Source organism: Alosa alosa, chromosome 9 (assembly GCF_017589495.1).
Source record: "Alosa alosa isolate M-15738 ecotype Scorff River chromosome 9, AALO_Geno_1.1, whole genome shotgun sequence".
NCBI classification, from domain to species: domain Eukaryota; kingdom Metazoa; phylum Chordata; class Actinopteri; order Clupeiformes; family Clupeidae; genus Alosa; species Alosa alosa.
The window spans coordinates 14,855,215-14,880,650 of NC_063197.1; the positions used below are offsets into that span (position 1 = coordinate 14,855,215).

The 25,436-nt window shown below is 45.9% G+C and overlaps 1 protein-coding gene across 1 annotated transcript; it reads right to left on the bottom strand.

Annotated features, from left to right (window-relative positions):
* Nucleotides 1–2,029: 2,029 nt before the first annotated feature.
* fgf22 (fibroblast growth factor 22) lies at nucleotides 2,030–24,220 on the bottom strand. The gene is made up of 3 exons (XM_048252699.1): nucleotides 23,203–24,220; nucleotides 5,577–5,680; nucleotides 2,030–3,594 (listed from the first exon to the last, which is right to left on the bottom strand). Exons 1-3 carry the CDS (start codon nucleotides 23,579–23,581, stop codon nucleotides 3,400–3,402), a joined length of 678 nt encoding a protein of 225 aa, XP_048108656.1. The 5' UTR covers nucleotides 23,582–24,220; the 3' UTR covers nucleotides 2,030–3,399.
* Between the last annotated feature and the right edge of the window lie 1,216 nt (nucleotides 24,221–25,436).

Consider the following 25,436-nt stretch of genomic DNA (forward strand, 5'->3'; position numbering starts at 1 on the left):
AGCAGGAGCACACTGGACCCCCTCAAAGCGCCGTGCGGCTCCACGCTTCACTCCGCGGGGAGACGCAGAACCACCACAATTAGTCTCAGAGGCCACAATCATTTATTAAGCTCTGTGGACTGGAATCGCATTCTCTCTCCCTCTCTTATTCTCTCTTTCACTCCCTCTCCTTCACTCTGTCTCTCTCTTGCTCTGTCTCTTTCTCTCTCGCATACCACCTGAATATGATGAGCAAATGGAGTATTTATTTGGCCCTACGTTTTCTTCCCAAGGTTCATTGTCTGTGGTTCTGTGGTTGCAGGCCATTGATGAGACTGTTGCAGTGGCTGACCAGCTCTTCTGTAGACACAAGAGCACTGCATTCCTGCAATATGTGTGGTGTGTTCACGTCACAATGCTGATGACTCTTATCTTAATGGTAATGTGCCATTTGAAGTTGCATATTACTGTATACTAGTGCTGCTTCAATGCCCCAGGGATCCCATGCTTCTGAGTAGCACGTCATTCTCTTGTCTTGCTAATTACTTTGAAGATAGAAGATTAACATCTGTCCCACATAAGACCCAAGTAGTTTCCAAGATTGGAATTTTAAGCTTTTTGGCGGTAACGCGACCACAACTGTGACCACAGCCATCTGTTTATGTGATTGTTAAGCTTAAGGGGAGCTAGTTGTTTGCCAAGCCATACAGCGAGCATCATCATAAGCCAAAGCACTTCGGTATCTCTTTAGACCCGCCACTCTAGGCACAGCAGCTTCAAAACGCACGTCGTCCTTTACCTCCTGACAGATTTTAAGAGGAAACACCTGCACGCAACATTAGTGTGTGACACAGTGGAGGGAAGAGAGTGAGACGCTGAAGATGTCCCAGCAAAAGAGTATCCAGGCAGGCCCCAGTTTGCATGGCTCTTTGAAGAGCGCTCTCCCCACCTTGATTTTCCATAACGTTTTTGGGGTTTGCTCGTGATCAAAGGCCCACAGCACTGCCAAGGGATCACTCTTGTCTCGCTGGCGAGCACTCTGACAGGACAGTACAGAAACAATGATAATTACAGGCTCCCGTTCGGTTTCGCCGCTTGTCGAACAGCGGGCTGGCATAAACAGACAGCCTCACCTTAAAGCCAAGAGAAGGGGGTGGGGGGCATGGAATTCCTGGACTGTTATGAGGGAGAGGGGGGTGGAGGGAGGGAGGTAGAGAGAGAGGGAGGGAGATTCAGACTGGTTGACGATCAGGCACCGCTCACAAGGGAACAGGCAGAAAATAGGATTACTATGGAGGCTTCACATGTTGGGGGTGTTGACATACCTTTGGTCGCCATTGCCATACTGAACTTTATATGAAACTGTAAATGAATATTTACATTTGTCTACTTCAGTAAGGTGTTCAGTACTCAACCACTTTATCTGAAACTCAACAACAAACTACTGAAATTGTGGCCAGGACATGCTTTTATGTTTTAGCTTGGCTTATGAACAAATATATTGTGTTGACAAGTGAGATGTTTTGCAGTCCCATCTACAGATAGGCTCACTACAGTTCCATCAAGCTGCATGATGTCACTTCCCATACGGATCCATTAAGCAGCATGAAGTCCCTGTCTGGGCCTCAATTTGTTTCCAATCATTCAGATCGGAGCACCTGCCATCTGTGTTCCTCTAACATGTGGAAGTGAGAGAAGCCACGTGCCTCTATGGTCATCCACAAGACCTGCTGAACTAACATACTGTTACATTCAGTGTTGAGAGTGCTAATAGTATACAGTAGTCCGAAGCATGATGTATGTAGATTGCAAATGTAAATTCAGTATCAGTTAGAACTTGAACTTAAATTAACTTGAATATGAAAAAAATAAGATTTTCATGAGTGGTACTTTTTCTTTTAAAGAGTATAATTTCTTTAAAGATAGTCATCACCACTAGCATCACTATTTTCATCATCATTATCATCATCATCATCATCATCATCATCATCATCATAATTATCACAGAATATGACAGAGCTATTATGATAGATCACACTTTTTGTACATGTTTGATCATTTTAGTGTTTATTTGAATTCAGTTTTACCAGGCTGAACAAGACACACACAAATGCTCCTCTGCAGTAAAGAAATATGCTTATTAAACAGTGTTCAGTGATCATGTCCTTGATTGCAGACACTGGAGTAGGCAAGCAATACATGATATTCAACCAAGAAACTGACATGAACTTCAGCAAAACACAAAGGGGAGAAGAGATGGAGCCTCACTTTCAACACAGAGTTCGAAAAATTAAATATATTAAATGTTCTATTTGCAACAGATTGGTGGAGAAATGTTAGTGAGGTGTAACGGAGTAAGAAGTACAGTCTACACATGAAATAGTATGAAAGGGTCAATTAATTTTCTTTTTGCGCTTCAGAAACCAGACACCATTAGATACATAGGGCTTTCAGTCCAGAACCATTTTAACGGTGATGGTTGCCAGACAACCACAGAGCTTCAACCTGCGTCGAGTGCCCATCAGTGCTAAGACTCAGGGGAGTCAACCGACGTGATCTTGTCCAGACTTGTCCCAAGGCCAGTTTGTTTTACTGTGTGTTTGTTCACCTTGCGAAGGGGGCAGACACTTGGACCAGCAGTAAACAACACTTATCTCTGCTCCATGAAAGGCGTAAAAAAGGGATCTCCTGCCGAGCATAAAACATGGAAAGGAACTCCCAGCATAGTTATCTGATCAGAGATGAATCTCATCGCATGAGTCTGCACTTAACAGGGATCACTGCTTCACACAAACACAAACATGATGCGCACACACACACACACTCAAGCACAAGAGTTTCTCAGTAGTGAAGCAAGTGAAACAGTATATACTGTATGTATGTCCATCCACTTTTATATGGAGAGAGTAAGATCCCATTGTCCACAAATGCAGCCCAAAGTCACTTCTCAAATCAGATGATCAGACTCTTCAGAGAATCCTGCTTGAACATTGAGTCCTCCAGTCCAGCTTATACATTTAGGATCATGTTGGATTTAAACAGACTTTCTACTCAGAAGAGTGATAGGGATGAACACCATAATATTTACAAGTAAACTGTGTTTTATACATGTTTTTTTTCCAGCTGCCTTACTAAGGCATACACAGGGGCAGAGGGAGAATAACTTAAAGGTAACTCCACTGTGACCACACTAAGCATAATATGGTAAAAACAAACAAACAAACACAAAGCCCCAACAAATGTACATACAAGGGAGAGGGCTTACAATAGTAACATCATAATAGCATAACAAATATATAATAATAATAATAATAATAATAATAATAAGAGTATCAACAGCAATTATGATGACAACACTATAATATGTGAGGGATGGGATGAGCCACTTCGGGGCCTGGGGCGGGGTAGGTGGGGGGGTAATTACGTAGGCATCATGGGTAGGAAGTGGGTGGAGGGGTGCCGCCTGCGGGCTTTGTGTCCCCGACGGGGCTTTCCGCGGCCGTTGAGCGACACGAACATCTGCCGGCCGCCGTGCCGCCAGCGCAGCGAGGCGTACGTGTTGTAGCCGTTTTCCTCGATCCGCTCCTTGAATTTGCAGCTGGGGTTGTACCGCGGCTGAAAGAAAAGAAAGGAAAACAGAAGAAAAGGACGAAAGAGGCAGAGAAAGAAAAAAGAAAGAGACAGACAGACAGAGAGGTTACACGGGGCAGTGAGTACAGGGCCTTTTGGGACAATCAGTCCTGACCTGCCTCAACGAGTCGGGTCAAAGGTCAGAGATGGGCTCAGAGATACAAGTGCTCCGGATGTGACCCCTCTACATGGGATCCTATTCCAAGTGTGTTCACATGGAGTAATGACAAGCACTGCCATAAAGGGCCCTGATGACCTCCCTGATAGCTCTTTGACACTGAGCCGGATCCGGCCCTGGCCTGGACCACAGCCAGACCAGAGCACAAATTCTTTCTGTGCTTCCTCATATGAAAAGATCTGTTATTACAGGAATCACTCTTGTTATGCACTATACTTGCATGATAAATATGCGGTAAAGAGTTTACATGCATGAATGCATGAATTTCATTCTAAAGCGGCACTTCAACATGCAAGTAAAAGAGGGGCACCGCTAAAGGGGATTTGGGGTAGCACTGACAGGGGGCCCGCCCCCTATATATTATCAGGAGGGCCCCCAGAATCATTGTCTGTCATAGGGCCCAAATTTTCTAGCAGCGTCACTTATTGTATTGACTGTATAAAGATCAGCTTTATGAACTGTCAAGACTTTTTTTGATAAGAGTCTCTAACCTAGGCCTACTTCTGTTTCAATCATTTCAAATGTTGCTTTTTCACACAACCTCTGTGCCGTTGCCATGGAGCAGTCAGGTAGTTGTATAATGTTTGTCCTTGAAGACTGCAAAATTACCTAGTTCTTACAAATTTAAGTCTGCTTTTACTATTGGATATTCACTCTTCTTATCAGTGAGAATGGATGAATTGAACCGAGATGATGACTACAGTAAGCTGTGGTTTAGCTTCCATCACAGATGATTATCAGCAAGCCATCACACTGCCCTCCTTAAGATAAGATCAGCTAATGGGGGTTCCTCAGGTGCACTCTCATTAAGCTGTGATTCAGAAGGGGATGCTATAAGAACTTGCGGTAACACTTTACTTGACAGGTGGGGAAAACCATGCTGTCCTAGTTGTCACCTTCATTTCCTAGTTGTCGTATTCTTATCACAGCAGGTACAGTAAACAGACTGCTAGTATGAGATCAAGTTGTGAAAATGTGTTGTTAATAGGGTTAGTGGCTAGCTGCTATTGACAAGTAGCATGCAAAACTGTAACAACAGCCTTGCTGTTTTAATGTATGATATTGTGTGCTTTAATGTTACCATAAAGAAGCAGTACAGAACCTTAAACTAGCCAATAAGATAAAAGGTGTTTAAAGTTGGCACTTTAGACAGTAACGTTAAAAGAAATTGACAGAGCCACTCCGTAAGATTTCAATAGACAAATGAAGCCAATTTGAACCCTTTTTCCATTGGCCCCTTATTTGTGCTGCACATCTTCAGTCAGTGTCAGTTGAATGATAAACATGTGAAAACAGTGGGAACAGCAGCTGCCCTTCACACGACCATATCATCTAAATTAATTAGTAGATGATATACCAAAAGCTGACTTTAAAAACATATGTCAAAAGTAGCTAATCACTGGCTAGCACTGCTTTCATTGAGATTTATGAAAAGAGGGATGCTACAAGATCCCTGTTACTGTGACTATGATAGTGTGTGTGTCTCTCTCTCTCTCTCTCTCTCTCTCTCTCTCTCTCTCTCTCTCTCTCTCTCTCTCTCTGTGTGTGTGTGTGTGTGTACCCCCAGGGGACATCTGACTCTAGTACAGTCCTGGCCCTAGTCTGGCACAGGTGCGGTTGACACACCTTGGGTTACAACCAGATCTCAAAATCCTCACAGGGACATATAGTTAAAAAGAACAGGTGCAGATGAGGCTTATTCTGCATGTAGGATGGATGACACTTGTAAAATGTTTCTTAATAATGTCATGTCAGTAAATGTCTTAATAAGGTCTGGAAATGCACCTACCGATCCAAAGAGGGTGCCCTTTTTGGTCATGGCTAAGTACAGCCCCGTGCTGACAGATTTGATGGCGACAACTCCCACACTGACAGATCGGATTTCCATCAGGCCTGGAAAAAAGAGGGAAGAGAAATCTCTGTTAGAGTGGTGGACGAGTGGAGTTTCCCCATCAAAAGCGACTCTATCATTACCGATTAGGAAACCAGGCATCCGTAGACCCTGGAGATGTATATTTTTTACTCTCCCCAAAACAAGGAAAAGAGGATATGCACAACAGTGTTTCGTGATTCCCCAAGGTGAAATACATGAGGAAGAAGGAATCCAAAGGACAAACAATCGGGTCATTGCAAAGGACAGTCTGCTCTATAAAATCCACAGCAAATCACCGTCCAGTCAATTTAATGGGGATTATTGTGCTGTCAGGTTTGAAACACAACACCGAAACAGTGAATCCTGCAGAGACACGCTATTATAACATCATGAATGTCTTTGTCTTTCCCTCATGTTAGTTGCCCATGCTTTGAGATGCAAATGGCTCATGCTGCCTTGTGTTTTTTGTTGGAGTGCATCCGTCCATGCACCAGACTAGCACTCTGCCATCTAGAAAGGAAAATGCATTATGCAAAAGAGGAGAACCCAGCCACAGAAAGTTCCAGTCTGCAGAGCAGGGAGGCTGGCTACCAAAGTGGAATCATTCCATACCTGACAGTCTGCCCAGATGAGCCTCCATCTTGTTTTGCTGTCGAGATAAAGCAGGTTGATAGCCACCACAGCGCACTTGTGCTCAGTTCAGACCCTTGAAAGAAGTGGTGGTGGCACAGAGAAATAAGGGTGACTTGTGGACAGTGATTGGGGACAAGCTCTCTTTGGTGTGGTCTTCTTGAGTCGGCTTTAGTCTACACAGAGGGAACCAGACGTATTGTGAAGATGACAGACAAAACTGTTTTTTGAGAGGCCATGGTGTTCTCCGCCCCTTAAGAGTTTGAATAGGAGGTAATTGCTGGACGTGAAGCTCTCTTAGATAACTTGCGCTTGACTTTATATTCAGTCAGTCTCATCTTCAAAGACACCCTGATATGAGGGACTATCTGATCTTGAGGCATGTTGTTCTATTCACCCATAGAAGTCATTTTTAAAGCAAGAACATCTCTTTCTCTTTCTGTCTTGCTTACACTCTCTCTCTAACTTGCTCTCTCTCTCTTCTTTCTCTCTCTCTGCCTCTCACTCAGGTACCCTTCTAAATAACCAAAAACTAGGAACAGTGCTAACAAATGGGCTATTGCCTTTGGACAGGCACTGTGCATACACCAACACATAGAGGTGCTGAATGAGCTGTTGACCCAGAGTCAGTAGGGAAATGAACCAGAAGCCACAAACACGAGACCCGGCTAGCTCAAGCCCGCAGCCCAACCCTCCCTCCAACCCCCATGGAGCGGGCAGCCCAGCACCTGAGCCAGCGCCGGCCGAGTTTCCACTCCCGCGCCGGGACTCCGGATAGACTCGTTCAGAGATGAAAAATAAATGCTCACACCGGGGGCAGAGCAGGTGCAAGCCTCACCGCGTGCTCGCAGTTCGGCTGTGTTTACTCGAGACCAGACTGTTTTTAAAAAGGACCCAAGGAAAATCTAAAAACAACATTTACTTGGCACAGTGGCCACAGTTAATAAATATGTTAAAAGTAATGCCAGCAAGTTGCAAAGGCCCTTTGCCAGCTTGAGAACACCATCACCTTGACTCACTGCGCGGGGATACACAAGTGGCTACATTTCCAGTCAATACAACAGCTTAAATTTCAAAAATTGCAGCTTGTTAGTAGGGTGTGGTTGGTGCTTGTCCCTATGGGATGTGGGCACTGCAGAATGATCTTTAGACTAATCTGTAGACTGCCCTAATTCGCAAGTTAATGCCAGCACACAGGCCCGTAGCGCTCAGTTGCCTCTTTCACTCGCCAGACGCACAACAGAAGCAAACGGTCTTCTCCCCCATGCTTGTCAGGTGAGGTCACCCCTCTCAGACAGAGAGAGAGAGAGGAAGAAAGAGAGGAAGAAAGAAAGAAGGGGGAAAGATATAGAAGGTAAATAAACACAGCGCTCTCTGAGCCTCTTTCTTCTCTGACACGCACAGCCAAGCGAAGTGACCCCCCTCCCCATCAAGCGACAGCAGCTGCACTGACGACACAAAGCTCAAGTAGCCTACACCACAGTGTCCTATGTCCCTGCACCTCGTCACTTTGGACACAAACATACAATTTGCCTGTCGTGTTTACAAACATCCAAGGAGGGGGGGGGGGGGGGGGTGGGGGCGTGCGAGCACCTCATAAACAATTAAACCCAGGATGCTGCCGACTCCATGGGGCTTTCATAATGTTTAATGGGATCTGTCCCGTCAAATGAAAACTTCTGGTGCCTGAAAGTGTCACTGCCTCCACTGCTGCTGCTGTGGCTACGGCTGCTAACGATCTATCTCCGGTAGCCCAGGGGCGCGGGTACGCATGCGTGACTATACGTGTCATTCTCAGACTGTGAGACTGTGTTAAAACCAGCAGGAGAGGAGGTGCCTTTGTTTGTAAATCAAGTTGGCTGGCATCTGTAAAATAAATAAATAAATAAAACACAGTCAACAAGTTAAAGAATTCTTTTTGTAATCTTGGGTGCCAGTTGATGCCAGGTATTATGGATTAGCCATCAAGGTAAAGTCAGTCACCCAAGTGTCAAGTGGTTAAAAAGGGAGGCCTTTTAGGGTCTTAAACAGCCTAGTGAAGATGAAAGCATTCAGTGATGCACTAGAAAAAGGGCTCTTGAAAAGAGGTGAGAAGAAAAAAAAACTTTTTTTCCTGCTAGGGTATCAATTTGGTTTGCTGAAAACTGAGTATGTTGTAGGGTATATGCCCAATTCTTCTGTGAAACATAAAACAGCCATGACAATGGACTAATGGGTTCGACTCCTTTTAATGAAACATCTATACATGACAACATGGCTTCCTGGAGAGGGGAAAAAGATCTAAGGGGATGGATGAGGTGGGGATTTTGTCTTGTTTGGAGAAAAGGGCTCAGGCCTGTGATGCTTGAGAAAACACCAACAAAAGCGAGTTAGGCCCATATTAATCTTAGTCCCCCTTTGAAAATTTGCTCTATTGTGCTAAAAGCCCAGAGACGACTGTGGTATTCAAGGTATTAAGTATAACTATCTGACCTTACATGCTAAAGTCCTCAGGTCACACCACTTGAGGGCCCCTGGTAGCGCTAGGGCTGGACTTCACACATGCATAGCCTTAATGTTTGCACTTGCAAAGGGACTCAGGTTAAACTGCATTGCTGCATCACCTGAATTGCTCTTAATAGTGAAGAAAATAATCAGTGAAATATATTGAAATATACATTTTTAATACAACTGAGCTGTGATATATGTTAGGCTATTAGTTTGCTGTGTGGTGAGCTGTAAAGGAAAGCAATGAAATGGCAACTTAATTCGCAGTTTACTGACACAATAATTCAAAGGCTTTTTTTTATCTCCTTTCAGGTTTGAGAGAGATTCTGAATAGAGTGAGTTTTTCTGTCCTTCACCCCCAGGCAAAATCTGTTAACCTTTGACATGTTTTGGCCAAAGCTGTCAATAAGCCGACGCTGCTATTACAAGCAAATCCTGCTCTATACGCACCTAGTCAAGTGTGGACTGACCACTTTTCCATCTTCTATGGGATTTTTTTTTTTTTAAAAAGCAACGAACAAGCCCTTTGCCTAGTCTTTATACTCTTTCTCTTTCTCTTTCTTCTCTGCTTTTTGGAAGTGAGCCCATCGTCAGATCATTCAGCCTTTTCTGACCTTGTAAAAAAAGCACAAAAAAAGGAAGGAGAGAGAAAAGAGAACCCTCATGGGGTTCCCTTTGTCAAAATTATGGTTAAAGGAGAAGGGGATAGAGAGAGAGAGAGAGAGAGAGAGTAAGGCTGCTTGGTGCTAGTAACAAGGGGAGGGTAGAGAAGGATGGTGGGTATGTAGGATGGAGATGGGGGGGGGGGGTGGTGGTGGGTCATAAAATGATGTTGCCTTCAAACCGCCCCTCTGTTCCCAATAAGTCTTTGTTACACACCTGAGTAGTAGATGGAGACAGGGGTCTTCTTAATGACTAGGCTTTTTGTTGACCCCCCCACCCCCCCCCAAACCAAAGCCTCCCCAGTACAACCCCACAACCCCAACCTCCCATCCCCACCCCTTCCACCTCCAAAAAAAAAGATCCCTCCCACCACAATTAAAAGAAGGGGAAAGGGGAGAGTGGAGTGAAAGAGGGAAGCAAAGATTTCTCCAGCTCTTTCCCCCCTAGTCTTTCTCTTTTCCCTTTCTCTCGCTGGCTCTTTAATTTCTCGGGCTGCCCCCTCCAGTAGCCCTCCACGGCCCGCTGCTTCGCCGGGAGAGAGCCTGGGAATCGGAGGGCTCCAGCGGGGCGGCTGCTCTTGATTGACATACCTTTTCAATTATTTCACAGTTTGCTTTGCTTTTAAATGGAAAGGGCCCTGTTGTTTTTCCCCTTCTTTCCTTCTTCTTTCAAAACACAAGCTTTTCATGTCGGTTCTTCACTGTTAGGCCTAATGGCTGTGACCAGCACCTTTGATCTGATCTGACCTCCACGAAGCTCTCCAGACGAGAGCATAGGCCTGTGTGTGTGTGTGTGTGTGGGTAGAGGTTGAAGACAATGGCGACATCAGTCACGACCACTTTGAACACCTTGATGCTGGTTTGGGAACAACTGTTTCAGGTTACTTTGTGTGGCCTGTTTCCTGGGTTACCCATCACCACGCCTCGAGCGAGTAGTGTTCAAACTAATGGCCAAGTGCATTTGGACTATTTCAAATGCTGCACACAATATCTGTGAGCATCTATTATGTACTAACGATTTATACTTTGATTTGTACTTTGATTCTGCTGTGGGTTTTCAGTTCTATAGCTAACTTTATACAATTATTATTATACAATATTGTTTTTAAAATATAATTTTGATTAAACAAATTCAAAGCCATTAGAGACAATAAAAGTTAGATATTTTTATCTGAAGTACCACTCTGCTCTCCCACTGACCAAGTTAATATAATCAACAAATCGATGGCTGTAGTGACTTTGTGATGGCAGCCTCATCAGAGCTTGAGCCTTAGGTTAAAAAAGAGGGAATCGGACAATGGCCCCCTCTTGGCCCTTTCTAATTGCTTTCTTATAAAAAAAAATGTAGGGCTTTTAGACCCCTCAGGTCCCCGTCTTTTGTGAGAAGCCTGAGGGTGAAATGGGAAGATTAGATGTAAGAAGGGAGAGCTTAACCTCAAGTTAGTTAACTTTAGTTTCCATTGTGTCTCGGTCCAATCAAAAAATCGTTTCAGTGATGAGTTCTCAGTGTTTGTGACTTCAAGCTGGGAGATAGATTTGCAAATCTTCCTTTAAGTCAGTCATTTTGTATAGCTGTAGAAGTGAGATGTTATTACAAAACCACAAAACACATAAATACCAAAATAATAACTGAATGTATTGTGCATATCTACAGTACCTTATGCTTTTAGAACTTTAATGATGGTATGTAGAAGAAGGTTAAAAAGTTCAGAACTGTTTGTGTGTCCTCTGTGCATGTTAGTTCTTAATTGAGGTGTTTTTTTTATGTATTTGTTGTTGACATTTTAGAAAGTCTGGACATATAAATAAACAAATACAGATAGAGCGGAAACAGAAAACCAAAGTATGTAAAGTGCATAGTATTATTTGGGGGTCACTGTTTATTTATCATGTCCTCAAGAGTTACACCATCTGGAGTAGTCCAGAGGCATTTTTATTTTATGTCAACAAAATCTATCCACAACACCTCTAATTTGTTACAGTTCAGATAAACACTAGAGAACACAGAATACAGGCTGCTGAATCAATTAGCATCAAAAGCAAAACAATGCATCCACACGACATGAATGTTCAATGCAGAATTCTGCTTCAGAAACAACAGCTTAATTATCTGTTCAACAGAAACTAAACTTCCTACTGCCAAGGTTAATAGTTGAGGATGTGGATGGTTCAAGGCCACTGTGACAAGTTCAGGTGTAAGCATTCAATAAGAATGGCTATGAAGTATCTTGTTGCGCAAAAAAAAAAAATATGGCTTTCTGTTCTGACTCCTACTTACATTACGTATTCTAAATAAATAAAGCCTATTCAGTCTTACCAAAAAGGCTATTTTGAAGTAACAAGCTGATATGCTGTTAAATATCCCCTTTCTCATCATTTTGACAGCACCCGAATATCCATAGCCCCATTTAGCAGACATGCTCTCACAAACAGGTGCCCCAATGGCTTTTAATGATTAGATCTTTTTAGGATGCTTGAGCTGAATAGCTCCAATAGAGTGAATTTACTGAAAGATTAATAATTCTCAAATTCTTGTGCAGAGGATGTGATACCACCTCTGAGATTACAGCTTTTTGCAGAACACTGCCGTGAAACCCAATCCTCTATGAGGCATCAGCGTGGCACTTCTGGGACAGAACTGGTCCTTTACTGGAAGTGCTGCCCTCGGACTCAACAGCTGCACGGTCGTCCAGCTGTAATGAAGGGCTCAACACATCTCCCACCATGTCCTGCTGCCACGGAGCACTTCTCTGCCTATCCTTGAAAAATAGATATTTTAGGTGCTTCTATTTTTAATTATGAAAGTCGTTCGGTGGTGTTATGTTATCCATGCGGCCAGCCGGTTTTCGATGGGCCAGTTTGTTTATGAGTGTGTCTGGTGCTGGTACATTTCGCCCTGGAGTTTACGGTGTGTTTAACAGGCCTGTGACTGCCTAGGCCCGTGTTCCAGAGACACGGAGAGGTTAGCCCCTGCCCACCACAGCTGTGGGCCTCCAGGCTTGTCTCCGGACATGCATCATACCTATTAAGCCTCAGAAGGCATGGATGATTTATTCATCTCACCCAAAAGGTCTCCGAGACACGTCTCCTGTGAGGAGCATTTTCCCATCTCCTTTCCTCCTCCTCTCTCTTTTTTTCTCTTTCTCACTCACTCACTCACTCATATAGGCATACACACACACACACACACACACACACACACATGCACCTCTTAGGCAAAGTACTTGATACATTTCTTGAACTGCCACATGTATTTTGTGTTTAAAAATGCAGTGCCATGATTTTCCTTTGACTTCTCCTCTGATGTAATGAAAACTAATAAATACCTCCTATTTGACCTCTGATGTAATAAACATGAATAAATACCTCCTATTTGAAATGAGGCAAGTGGTGGATTTTGGAATTGAGATTTTTTTGTTATTTTTTTGCTGCCACCGTCCTATTCCAGGACATCACTGAATTAGACTAAACATTCTCAGTAAGAGCTGTTATTTTTAGTAGCAGTGTCATTTGTCCCACCGACTAAAAAGTGATTTAGCCGAACCTGATATACTCAGAAGGACCACAGGCATCAAAGGGACATTCCCGAGGAGGCAATCTTTCATGACACCTCACAGAATACAGGTGCCAGTATCGGCACTAACAATGGCCTATATGTGCTTCATCATAAATAAGTAGGGCACAGGACATTTTTTTGCGTTTGTGTGTGTGTGTGTGCTGGGACGATTTCTCTAGTGAGTAGCCCAGCCCGACGAACAACAAGACAAATGGTAGCCCAGAGAATAGGAAGAAAAGGACCTGGCCAGGCTAATTCATTGCCTGCCCTGATTTCCGCCTTTGTTCCCACATTCCAGCGACCCCTGGGGTGGTCATAACAGTGGTGGGTCCGATAGCATCCCAGGTCGCTGGTGACTTGGGACTCTGAAGCTAGTCTGGCACTGATTAACGCTTTTATATCCATCATCTATCATGACTTTTTTATTCCCTCTTCAAGATCAAGATAATAGCAGAACAAAGCTCTAAATTATCGTACGATAATTTAAGTGTGCCAAATGCACAATTGCAAAATCATCTCCTCTCTTAAAAAGTGACCAATAAAAAGTGATAGCAACGACACACCTAGTATGATAGTGGACAAGTAAACAAAAGGTGGTGGCTTCAGTAGTTACTTGTTGGTGTGTCGTGTGTCATGTGGGGTGGGGTTGGACACCTCTTCATAAACAAAAGAAAACCCTTTAGCTGTGCTTGAGGAATTGTGGAGAGGCATCGAAAATAACTATTTTCAAAACTCCTTTTTGCTAATTTATTTTTTATACCTCACAAATGGTTGAGTGATTTAAACATCATCCCTTAGAGAAACAAGTTTCTGACATTGTCATACTCACTAAACTTTAAGAGCGTGTGCACAGCGTTCGCCATCCAATCTCATAAACATTCTCCGCCCTTAATACAAAACACCTGTCCCTCCCTGCCCACAAACGTCTGTCTGAAGTCCGGGGCTTTACCATGTTGTTGTATATGACCCATTCACTTGGCCTCGGCTTTAAGGTGCAAATGGACCCCGGCTACCATGGCAGCTCCTTTACTGGGGGCCGCTGGTCCAAAGTTGGAAACAATGATGTGAAAATGTCCCTCCATTTGCCCCCCGATTTCTGAATGGAGCGCCGGGGCCGGTGGGAGGGCCAGCGGGGTGGACAGACGAGCGGGCGGGAGGGTAAGCGACTCGGCGACTGTAAATGGTTCGCTGCGCAGGTGAAAGACGATTCTCACACTCACTCTGCTCTGGCCTGGCTCCGCGCGGGCCCCGACATTCTCTCGCACACACAATTCCGAGCTGGTACAGTTTCAAGGCCCCAGCATTCTAGTAAACCCACCCCACACACACACACACACTGTTCTCTACCCCACCACCCTCCCTCTTTTATGCGATGCTGAATAAGTGCTCAGGGGATTAGCCTGGTCCTTCAAAGGCCATTAAAGCAAATGACAGGTATCCCATTACGCTCCGGTGCACTGACGGACCAGGTGAGGAGCGCAGGGGCCACGCTGGAGAGCACGGGGTCAGCCGGGGACAAAAACGCTCGGCCCCGGCGCGCCGAGGCACCCCCCTCCCCCACCGCACCCCCTCATCCACTCCGACAGACTGCCTGCTCACTCTAACCACCCCCACGCCCCCCACCAAACCCCAACCCCATCCCAACCCCACCGACACAGACGGCTCTGTCATTCATGAATAATGCTTGGCTCACGAGCAACTCACAGACCAGGGTTTGGTCTGGATAATGACCCGCCTGTGTGGCCTGTGTGGCTTTCTCCTGGTCAGCCCCGACACTGGGGGGGAGGGGGTGGAGTGAGGACCCATCCTCACGATGTGGCATAGAATACAGATAGAACTGTTGTTTGGTTGATGTCTGTTGTATGTCTGTTAATGTATGTCTGTTAATGTATGCCTGTTAATGTATGCCTGTTAATGTATGCCTGTTAATGTATGCCCAGGCATGAAAAAAAGACATTAGATTGAAGTATTTTACGGGTTGATTTTCCAAGAGAATGCATTTCCTGTACTTGAGGCACATATAGAGTTCCTTCACCCTACTCAGGCATGTCATTTAGACAGCTCAGCAAAGCAAGAACCATTCGAAGTGTTTCATGAACTAATTCCGACTTAAGATTAAGGTGATATTTTTACCGTCAACAGGCCTCAGGTCCAATGTGATGCAAGTGTGCCTGTGATCTACAAATGCTGATATACTGGAAAACCACTGCGTTGAAGCCGGCGCATCATATGGTGACAGCCATCTTATCACACTACCGAATTACATGTGACTCATTATGACAAAGTCCACACACACTCACACGCACCACCCCTCCAAGTGACAGCTGCTTGAATGCAGGTTACAACAGCCATAGGCCAGACAAGGGGAAAAACACAGATAAACAGGACCAGCAGCGAGATCCTCCTCTGGGTAATCAGGTGCCGGAAGTTATGATGGGTGGGCTCCCCGCCGTTTAGTCTCGGCGCACGTTTCTCGGCGGGTTCCACACCAGGTTTGTCTCTAAACCGTGTAACGGAACATCAATCAACCCATTAACAAGCTCTTGCATGGAAAATTAGGCCACAATCACCCCAATGGCCTTAGGGAAACTTTCAGATCTGGAGTGCCTGACCCCTCCACCCCCCACCCCAACCCCACTCTGGAGGGGCAGCAAGGTGAAAAGGGTTAACGAAGTGGCGGTCTAGTCGTCTGGCAGTGAAGGGCCCGAAACCAAACCCTACCCAGGAAGAAAACCTTTTCTTTTTCTTTTAATCAAGGGAGCACAGGAGGAGTGGAGAGCCTCCAACTCATGCATCACATCCGTAACGAGGGAGAGCGAGAGCGCTATCAAAGGCCCGGCGCAGATAGTTACAAGCAGATTCGCCAGAGCACTCACTGACTCACGGCTTCTGCAGCTTCCTGCACTTTTCTATCAAAAGGCCAGCGGGTGAGGTCACTCCTGGGTGCCATTAGCTTGCATGCGGGCGGCGTCACTGCATCTGCAGCTGGTTGTGGTGCCCCAGACACAGTACTGACTTAAAACAGAACCAAAATGGGGGAAGGAAAAATAACAAGGACTGTTTACCATAACCTTACCTTCATCTTCAGTTTGCTCGTCAGAAAAACAGCGGTAACTCAAACATGGCCACATCTGAGACCTGGGCGGGATCTGTCAGCTCAAATTGCACACTTGCGCGCAAAACACACAGCTTATATTTACCATGCAAATTATTACACATTCTTGCACAGTGTTTGACTGAATCATGTTGATTTCCCCCAGATTTCCTTTACATTCGAGACTTCCTAGTGCCCGCGAGTAAGTACGGCACTGGCACATGAGGGGAGGGCAGGGGTGGAGTGGGTGAAGTGGCGGAGACGGTGGTGGTGGCAGAGATGGTGAGGGTCTGGTTAGTGGAAGGGCTTTGGTGCCCAGTCGGGCAGCTCGGACGCAGGGTTCCAGTGGGTGAATATGACACGGAGTAGCCAGCCTGCCCTGGCCTTGGCCCCATTGTATTTACATTATTAAAATGAGACGGGCAGACAGGGAGGTGACAGGCTGCACAAGAGGGAAATCAAGCGGCCTGTCAAGGCTGTCACTTGCTCCACTGGCCAAAGGCCCTGACCCTAATACTATCCACCGCTGGGGGCAGGGGGTGAGGGTGGAGGGGTGGCTGCACAGAGAACATCCAAGCTCCGGCCGACCCGTCACCACCCCACCCCACGCTGCCGCCTCACTCCCATCATCCAGTCTGGCAGTGGAGCTGCCGCAACTGTCACGATCAAAGCTTAAGCAGTAGCCTGTGAATATAGATAAGCCTATTTTTTTTTCTGTCTTTGAAATAAATAAAGAAATAGAAAGAGAGTCTCTAGGGATGCCTGGCTACGGTTGGCTGCAGGGCCACAAGGGTTTTTCCAGCCCACTGTTTCTGCCAGGAGGCTGTTTCACGCTCCCCACACCCATCACCCCTCCACCCTCTCACTATCTGCCATGACTCACCTTCAGGTCGACACTTAAAAGCATTTATCCTATCTCTCTGATATGCTTTTATTATCACGAATGTTAAGCAGAGCATGCAGAACAACAGAGAGGTATACACAACAGCAGTGGTGGCAGACAGAGACGTGGCCCTGTGGAATGTGTTGTTAAGCTGCTGTGTCCTCGTGCACATACACTGCTGTAGTTACTTCCTGGATGAGTTCTGGCCCTCGTTAACCATCTGCAGAGGTACAGTAGCGGAACATCTATTTCAGGTCTGATGGATGATATCAGGAACACACACTCATACACACACACACACCAGGAATGCAAACACTCAAACATTCATTCACACACACACACACACACACACACACATACACACACACACACACACACACACCCAGGTATGCAAACACTCAAACATTCATTCACACACACACACACACACACATACACACACACACACACACACACCAGGTATGCAAACACTCAAACATTCATTCACACACACACACACACACACACACACACACACACACACACCAGGTATGCAAACACTCAAGCATGCATTCATACACAAACACACACACACACAGTCAGAGAGAGTACAGAGACGTAGTTATAAATTAGACATAAAAGAAGCGTAATGCTGGAGAGAATTGTGAATGTGGTGAAAGGGACTGTGCTCTAGGTAACTTTGTTTCAAGATACTGTATATTGGGCTACCTGCCTGCCTCCTCACATATGCTGATTAATTTGAATTAGGAAAGCAGAAGGACAAACTGTTTTGCATTTGTCGTCGCACACACACAAATCAGGGCGTGAAGGCTCAGACAGACCTTACAGAAGATTAAAACCACATTTCACAAACCGTTTTATGGTGTTTTATGACTCGAGATTTGAATTTCCCCTGGGGATCAATAAAGTATCTATCTAGATTAAGAAGATATGAGTATTCAGTGTGAGTGGGGATGCGAGCAGGTCAAGTTCAGCCATTGTACTATACTCCTTGTATCAAAGTCAGATTTTCTTTGCCTTTCATTAGAAAGGTATTAAAAGATACTAAAAGATAATATCAGCAGTTATTAAGTTATACTGATTGCCATTTACTTTACCTAAACGGAAATCAGTATAATTACTCAGTGGTGTGTTTGTGGTCAACAACAAACATATCTGCATATTTTACAACAGGACAAATGAATAACAACACGTCTTCCTTAATACAACCATCGGAATTGCAGTCAGTCTACCATTACTTTCTTCTTTGTTAGATGTTGGGCGAGCGTCTGCCCTGCATGAGTTAAATGTCAGGCTGAGTCCGGGTGAGAATATTTCCTTTGGCAGATGATGCTCAGCATATGGGGTTGCATGAGTAATATTTGCAGCGGGGTTCCCAATCCCAGTTGATCTAATTAATACCTATTTTATGTCTTTCACAAAAAGCTTGTAATAACACCAATAACAACCATCCTTAAGGCCTGTCACTGTGTGCAAAATATGATACAGGCGCAATTTTTCTCCAAGTGTTCGTGCTTGGCTCAGCATGTACTCAATCTCAAGCTGTTTTCATAGGGCAGCCACGGAGAAGGCACCTCAAATGACACGAATCATAGGCCTCAAATGGTTTGCCAGTCTTTATGCCTTCGGGTCACTTACTTTTACCAACCTAAGTCTACATCACTAATTACAAGACACATATGCTGTTTGCCTGAATGTAGTGTAGGTCTGTATCTGTGTACATGTTACTTTTTTTTGAACGCATAGAACACATTACCGAATTAGTATTCTTTACTCACATGCAACGTTTTTGAATAGTTAGGACAGTGTTAGCTTGATCTCTTGAGCAATGAATTGAAATAAGCCGTGTATACAGGGAGAAAAAGACAGCCTGAGGGAGCCAGGCGGGCTCAATAAACCTGCTGATGAACCCTGCCGAAGCAGAAAGAAGCCAGGGCCAGACGGGGCTGTTAGTGGCTAATTGCTACACTTTTTCCCCCACACTATTCATGATATCAAGCTACGTCGTTACAAGGCTAATTAGCGCAGTAGTGCCACACTTCCCACCCCCATCCCCAACATTCCCAGGGTGTGTGTGTCACCACCCACCCTCTCCTCCCCTTTTCCTTCTTCAATGCCAGGAACAGCTGGCAAGGGATTGATTTTCAACATTTCCCACTAAAGCCAAGGCCGCTGTCCTTATTCGGAAGGATTAAAAGGCAGGATTCGTGGGATTTTCCCCAAGTTTTGGCACTAACGTGCTCGGTGAAGCCCCTTTAGATTGGGAGAGTCTTGGTGGAGAGCTTACAGACGTTCTAATGAGCCACTGGATAACGACCAGTCCCACTGCTCTCTCTCTCTCTCTCTCTCTCTCTCTCTCTCTCTCTCTCTTTAACTTTATTGTGTCCCACAGAAAGCAGTAATGTCCCCTCTGACCCCACATAGGGTTAGCTTAAAATCACCTAAACAGTGATAGAGCTCGGGAAGAAGTTCCAAGTCTTCATTTACTTGAGTCAGGCAATTCTTCTCCACTTGATTCAATTCTCTTCTCATCAGTGATCTGAAATGAGGTCTGTAGATAGGTACAGTAAAGGTTTGACTTGAAAAGAGTGAATTAGCACCAGCGATCGTAAAACATCATTCAACCTTACTTGACTACTACAACAAAAATTGTAACAACATCCCATTTGCTCTTTGATGCACAGGCTTGTCTTTGTCCGGCCAGTATTAAGTAATTTCCACAATATATTCAACAGGAATGGGAGGTTTTCTTCCCATGGGACCTTGTCCAAGCCAAACACACCTATGAAATCACGGCACAGAAAAAAACACTAACATCTAAAGGGAGATGCAGAATACAAAAAAAAACTTGGTCAACATGACACAACTGCCTGTAAACACAGCTGAACGTAAGGGAAGGGGTGAGAGGGGGCCTGGCACATAGCAAAAGCAGCCATATTTTAATGCAAGTGACTTGTCTGACTATGATTGTCGCATGACCTTATTTCCTTAGGTTGAACGCGTTGTCATTGCCTGGCCCCTAGTCAAATGTTTGATGTCTTCAACCACACACACCCAAAACTCAAAACAGTGTGTCCATTTATAGTCAAACGTGTTGAGAAAAAAGGGGGAAAAAAAGGGGGAAAAGGAAAAAAAAAAAGGCGTATGAGTTGGCAGGCCTGACAGCAATATTTCATGAGGAGCTGGGACATGAAAAATGAAAAAGAAAATAACCTTGGCCAAGCATAATCACCGAATATGTATTTCCAACATGACTGGATCTGGCCGATGTTGAGGCTGGGGCAGAGGCCGAGGAAGACAGGACAGCGGGCAGTGTGTTGTGATTCAGCTCCTTCCCGACGACAGCTCGTAATCATCTGATGTGAGATCCAGCTCCGGCAGCTGCCCGGCTCTTTCTGCCGGCACCGATTGCTCGGTCACGACCCGTGGACCTGGAACAGGATATGCCGTGTACTTCGTTTCGCAACCTGTAAACCGCTGTTCCCTCTCGGCTGTCACGACTCAGCGGCATAACTCGTTCTCTTGAGGAATTGAGGGAAAGTTTTTTTTATTTTTTATGGTTCGTCTCAGCCATTCGTCTCTGTGTTATTTTTGAAAACACCTGTTACGTGCCTCTGCCTGCGCCAGTGATTCATCACTCTCTCACTCTCTCTTGTTCTCCCTCTAGGTTATCGCTGCCCATCCATCTGGTTGGGGCAAGATTCATCATTTGAATATCTACCTTGGCTGCCAGATGCTGTGCTCAAACAGATCTGATAAATATTGTTTGAATTTTCTGAACAACAATAAGAAAGAAAGAAAAATAAAACTTCAAAGGGCCGAAACATGGCACAGCACAGAGGGTAGTAACTTGAGGAATTTACACCTGCATTTGTCTTAAAATTCAATGATTAGGGGAGGTGAAAAAGTACTTAGAAGTACAACACAAGTGCCAAAATAATGCTAGATTGCTTACTTATCACAAGCTCAACTACTTCATCTGAACTTATTTCTTCCCTTTCACCTCCTCATTCACCTCTTGTTCTATTCTGGGCCCCTTGAATCAGAGCCGCAGCCTCCGCGTCTTCCCTGGGCTGTTCCAGACACCAGCCCACTGGGATTGATACAATATTTTCCAACCTCAATTAGCCGAGAGGCTTGTTGACTAATTCCAACTGTTTTTGCACCTGAGAGGTTGGGAGCACGGACTGGAAAAACTGAGTGGGGGTTGAGGGCGAAGCGAGGGCTGTTTGGGCAGCGTAGCAGTGGTGTTGACAGACAGTCAGGGCTACAACGAGGGCAGGGTGGACGGCACCTAACGGCGCGGGTTCACGGCCACGAGCACGCCCGAGAGCGGCCGAGGCGAGAACAGCAGAGACACGACAGAGGGTGGCTTGTGTGCGATTGGATACAGCTCAGCAGAACGGCAAAGCCAGAAGGTGCCACAGCAACTCATAAATCATCATTAAAAACAACAAATAGCCCTGTCCCTCACCACTATCTTATTCAGTCAAAACAACATGGCATCCAGTCCAGGCATTTCTCTCAGTAATGCGGTCTCTCTGCCGGCTGGCAAATGGAAGTGCATGTCACAGGGGCAGCCAGACGAACACTAATGAAGACCTAATTTTGAGGTATGGCCTCTGTGGCAGCGACGGGGCTCCGAGAGCAGACTAGCATCTCTGGGGTCGCAGATACAGACGCTCGCTCGGGTGGGGAGGAGGAGGAAGAGGGAATTATTATTATTGCGAGGGCAGGAAATGAGAGGAACCTGGTGGGCGAAGCATGTAAGCGGATTGCATCTGGGGGCTGGTCTCTCTCAGGCCACTCCGCAGCGCAGTGCGGTCTAAGCGGCTCTGACAGGGACCATGGGAATGAATGATTTACAAAATCCAGCTTTACGACACACACCGAGCAGGGTGAACAGGGTCCTCCGTCTAGAGCATGCTTGAGGAGAACCATTCGGTGATGTTCATAAAAGTCTACAAAAATCCGGACTGTGCACTGGCTTCAATAATTACATCATATGTGTGTGTGTGTGTGTGTGTGTGTGTGTGTGTGTGTGTCACTTTTAAATGCTTTATAAGCTGTCCATTATAGCCGCCTGCAAGATTAATAAATGTCACACAACTGTTTAAATTTCCTCAATGGCGGACACAGCTGTGCTTGGAGTATAGCTTTTGTGAGTAAAAACAAAACATTGACTCACTTTCTGTCAGAATAAAATCATTATCAAAAGGACAAGTTAATATTTTCTCCCTTGTAGTCCACACAGGCCACCACAGTGTCGTCAGTTCACGACCAAGATGACCCATCCTGACCTGGTCACTCTGCACTCCGATTTTCAACCCCACTTAGACTTCTCAGCTTTTGTGCTCACCCAGAAAATTGGGATTTTCTGCGCCAGTCGTGGTGATGACAGATAGTGGGGGTCCACTTTGGGAGGTACGGTCACACTGGATTCCAGTCCATGGTGATTTCTTGCATGGGATCGCTTTGCTGACAGGCACATCAGGGTGATTTATCCCCAGGCATTGTGTTTAACATGCCTTGTGCACCTGCCATCTCTACTGGATGCCTGTTTTTTGACACCCCCCCCCCCACACACACACACACACACACAGGTGAAGTCAATTACTGGACAGTCGGTTGCAGCCTTCTTCAGAGGAGAGAAGCACTGTAATGCCAGCATGGTCAAACTGTACAAATGAAGGCTCAGTTGAAGTTCTGGACCGCCTGGCTGTATGATGAGTAACACCCCAGTGTGTACACGCAACTGGAACATAAATGGTGTTTTGGATAGTTTTGTCCATTACAAATGGAGGGCTTCAGTTCAGCTTTGACAAGTTAATCCCCAGTGTAACTCAAGCTTCTTTACCCCCTCGAACTCTCTGACTTTCTCTGGCGAACCGACGCATAATGTCTTTCCTCAATCCTTCCCCACTCGTAAACACGTTCTCCGGGTTTCCCATGAGAAGCAGTCCACACACACTTGGGTATTCCACCACTTACCTAGCAACGTCTCATTTCCCACAACAACACAACAGACAGACGAGTACAACAGGGACTGGCAGAGGGTTGCGATGGGGTGAACCTCCGCCGATAAAAAGCATGCCATAAACGATAAGGAAACACATGTAAGAGAGAGAGAGGGCGATGCCTCATAGCAACTGCACACCTTAGCTGATAAGACCTCAGAGTGAGAGTGTGAGAAACAGGGAAAGGGTGAAGCCACAGCCGAGTGTACTTACTGTCAGCGTAATTCTTGCGCCGCGTGCCGTCCACCTTGCCCGACTTGTCGATGCAGAGGAAGAACTTGTTGGCAGAGTAGAGGCGTCGCAGACGCACGTCGCCCTCTAGGTGGTTGTAGCTGCGCGTGTGGCGCTCTAAAGTCCACGAGCAGTTGTTGCCCTTGGCCAGCACCTGCAAGGGATTCTGCCCTGCCACGGGCGGGCACCCCCCACCCGCCGCCGAGCCGGCCACCAGGAGCAGGGTGAAGCATGCCAGGCACAGGGACACCGGGCTGGGCAGGGTGGCCACCGGCGGCAGCCCCAGCGGCCTCGTGCGGGCAGTGCCAACGACAAGGTCAGGACGGAGAGGAGAGGCGGAGGGTAGCATCCATGTGCACATGGTGGGTCAGACTCCCGGCGTGCACTTTGCACAAGCATGAGGCATGCTGCGGCCTGGGGAACAGCACCCCGCAAAAGACACTCAGTGAGTCCTCTCTCACTGCACGCCCATTCAGAGAAGACAAGAGCAGGAGTTCCCAAGTTCCAAAGGTTGATGCGACTATTGTTTCAGGGCAGGTTGATCTTGTTTGTTGTTGTTGATGGTTTTTTTTACTTTCTCTCTCCCCTTTGATGGCAAATCACTGGCTGGTCATTGTTGCCTTCCCAAAAAGTGCAAGTTCCCAAGTCTTCACAGAAATGATTTCACATTTTGTAAATCCATCTCCAGAAAAGTCAGAGGCTCTTCTGAGTTTTTTCCTCTCCTGCTTCTTCTTCTTTTTTTCTTTTTTTCCTCCCTTCCCTCCCCCTTTTCTTCTTCTTTTTCTTCTTCTTCTTCTCCTAGACTGGAGAGAGTCTTTCTCTCTCCCCCCTGCTGCAAGAGTGATGTCCTGACGTCCTCACCCCTCAGAGGTCTCCCTTCACTCACTGCTGGGGTAGGACAAGCTGGCTTGGAGGCTGACTGACCCGTGGCAGTCAATGAGCTGAATGAGGGCGACAAAGTGACTGAGTGTGGAAGTGAGTGAATGAGTGTGTGTGTGTGTGTGTGTGTGTGTGTGTGTGTGTGTGTGTGTGTGTGTGTGTGTGTGTGTGTGTGTGTGTGACTAAGGTTGTAGGTGTGTGTGTGTGTGTGTGTACGTGTGTGTGTGTGTGTGTGTGTATGATGTGTTTGAATGTGTATGCGTGTGTGTGAGTGGGGTGTGTGCCTGTGTGTGTGTGTGTGTGTGAGAGAGAGAGAGAGAGAGCAGGAGGCAGTGCTATAACACAGACAGGGGAGAGAGAGAGAGAGAGAGAGAGAGAGAGCAGGAGGCAGTGCTATAACACAGACAGGGGAGAGAGCAAGAAAGAGAGATAGAGAGGGTGGGTTAGAGGGAGACAGAGAGAGCCGGTAGAGAGAGTGTGTCTGTCTGAGCCTGGCTGTATAGCAGTGAGCGAGTGTCCTATGCAGTCCTGTGCAGTCCCTGCCCAGTAGTGCCGGAGTGGCTAGTTTGTCTTGCATTTTTATCCTTGGCAGGTCTCGCTGCTGGAGAGCTGAAGGGTGGGGCCAAGGTTATTTCAAATGTCTGTCTCATGCAGGAAAAAAAGTTGATTACATGTGGTTTGTCTGTGTCATTTTCATCTCCATAAAGACCACCAGTACATGATGAGTTAACAAAGCTAAATGTTACAGTAACTATACGATTGATTAGCATTTTTGCACTTATATTGGTATTTGGGTCAATTAACTCGTAAAAGAGCAATGCACACCTTACTCAAAGCTGTGGGTGACACAGTGTACAGTTCATAGTGCACAAATAGGTGGGTGTGCCTTGATATAAATTGGATACAATAATGAAATATTAATACATTACATGTTATGTGAATTTCTGCTCTCCAAAGTGAAACGAGATGAAATATTCATCGTCATCATCTGTTGGCCTATGTGAGTAGTGTCCTGGCCTGCACGCCTCTGTCAGCACGGCACTTTAAAGCACATGTTTTTCAGGCGGCATTTGTGTGTGTGTGTGTTTGCATGTGTGTGTGTGTGTTTGTGTGATTGTGCTTATGGGCTTGTGTGCGTGTGTGTGTGTGTGTGTGTGTGTGTGTGTGTGTGTGTGTGTGTGTGTGTGTGTGTGTGTTTTGGAACATGTTTAAAAAGTCCTGGTTTCAATGATGTGTCCACCCCACGGGCACAAGTGTCCATGAGTGGAGGTGTGTGTGAGCCCTGTGTGTTTGTGTGTCCTAAGAGGATGACGGTCACTTCACACTCTCATGCTTGT

Coding starts and splice junctions, on each gene's coding strand:
- fgf22 (XM_048252699.1), bottom strand. CDS start 23,581: ATGTGCACATGGATGCTACCCTCCGCCTCTCCTCTCCGTCCTGACCTT. Junction 5,681..23,202: donor GCGCAAGAATTACGCTGACA/GTAAGTACACTC, acceptor TCTTTTTTCCAG/GCCTGATGGAAATCCGATCT. Junction 3,595..5,576: donor AGGGCACCCTCTTTGGATCG/GTAGGTGCATTT, acceptor CTTTTCTTTCAG/CCGCGGTACAACCCCAGCTG.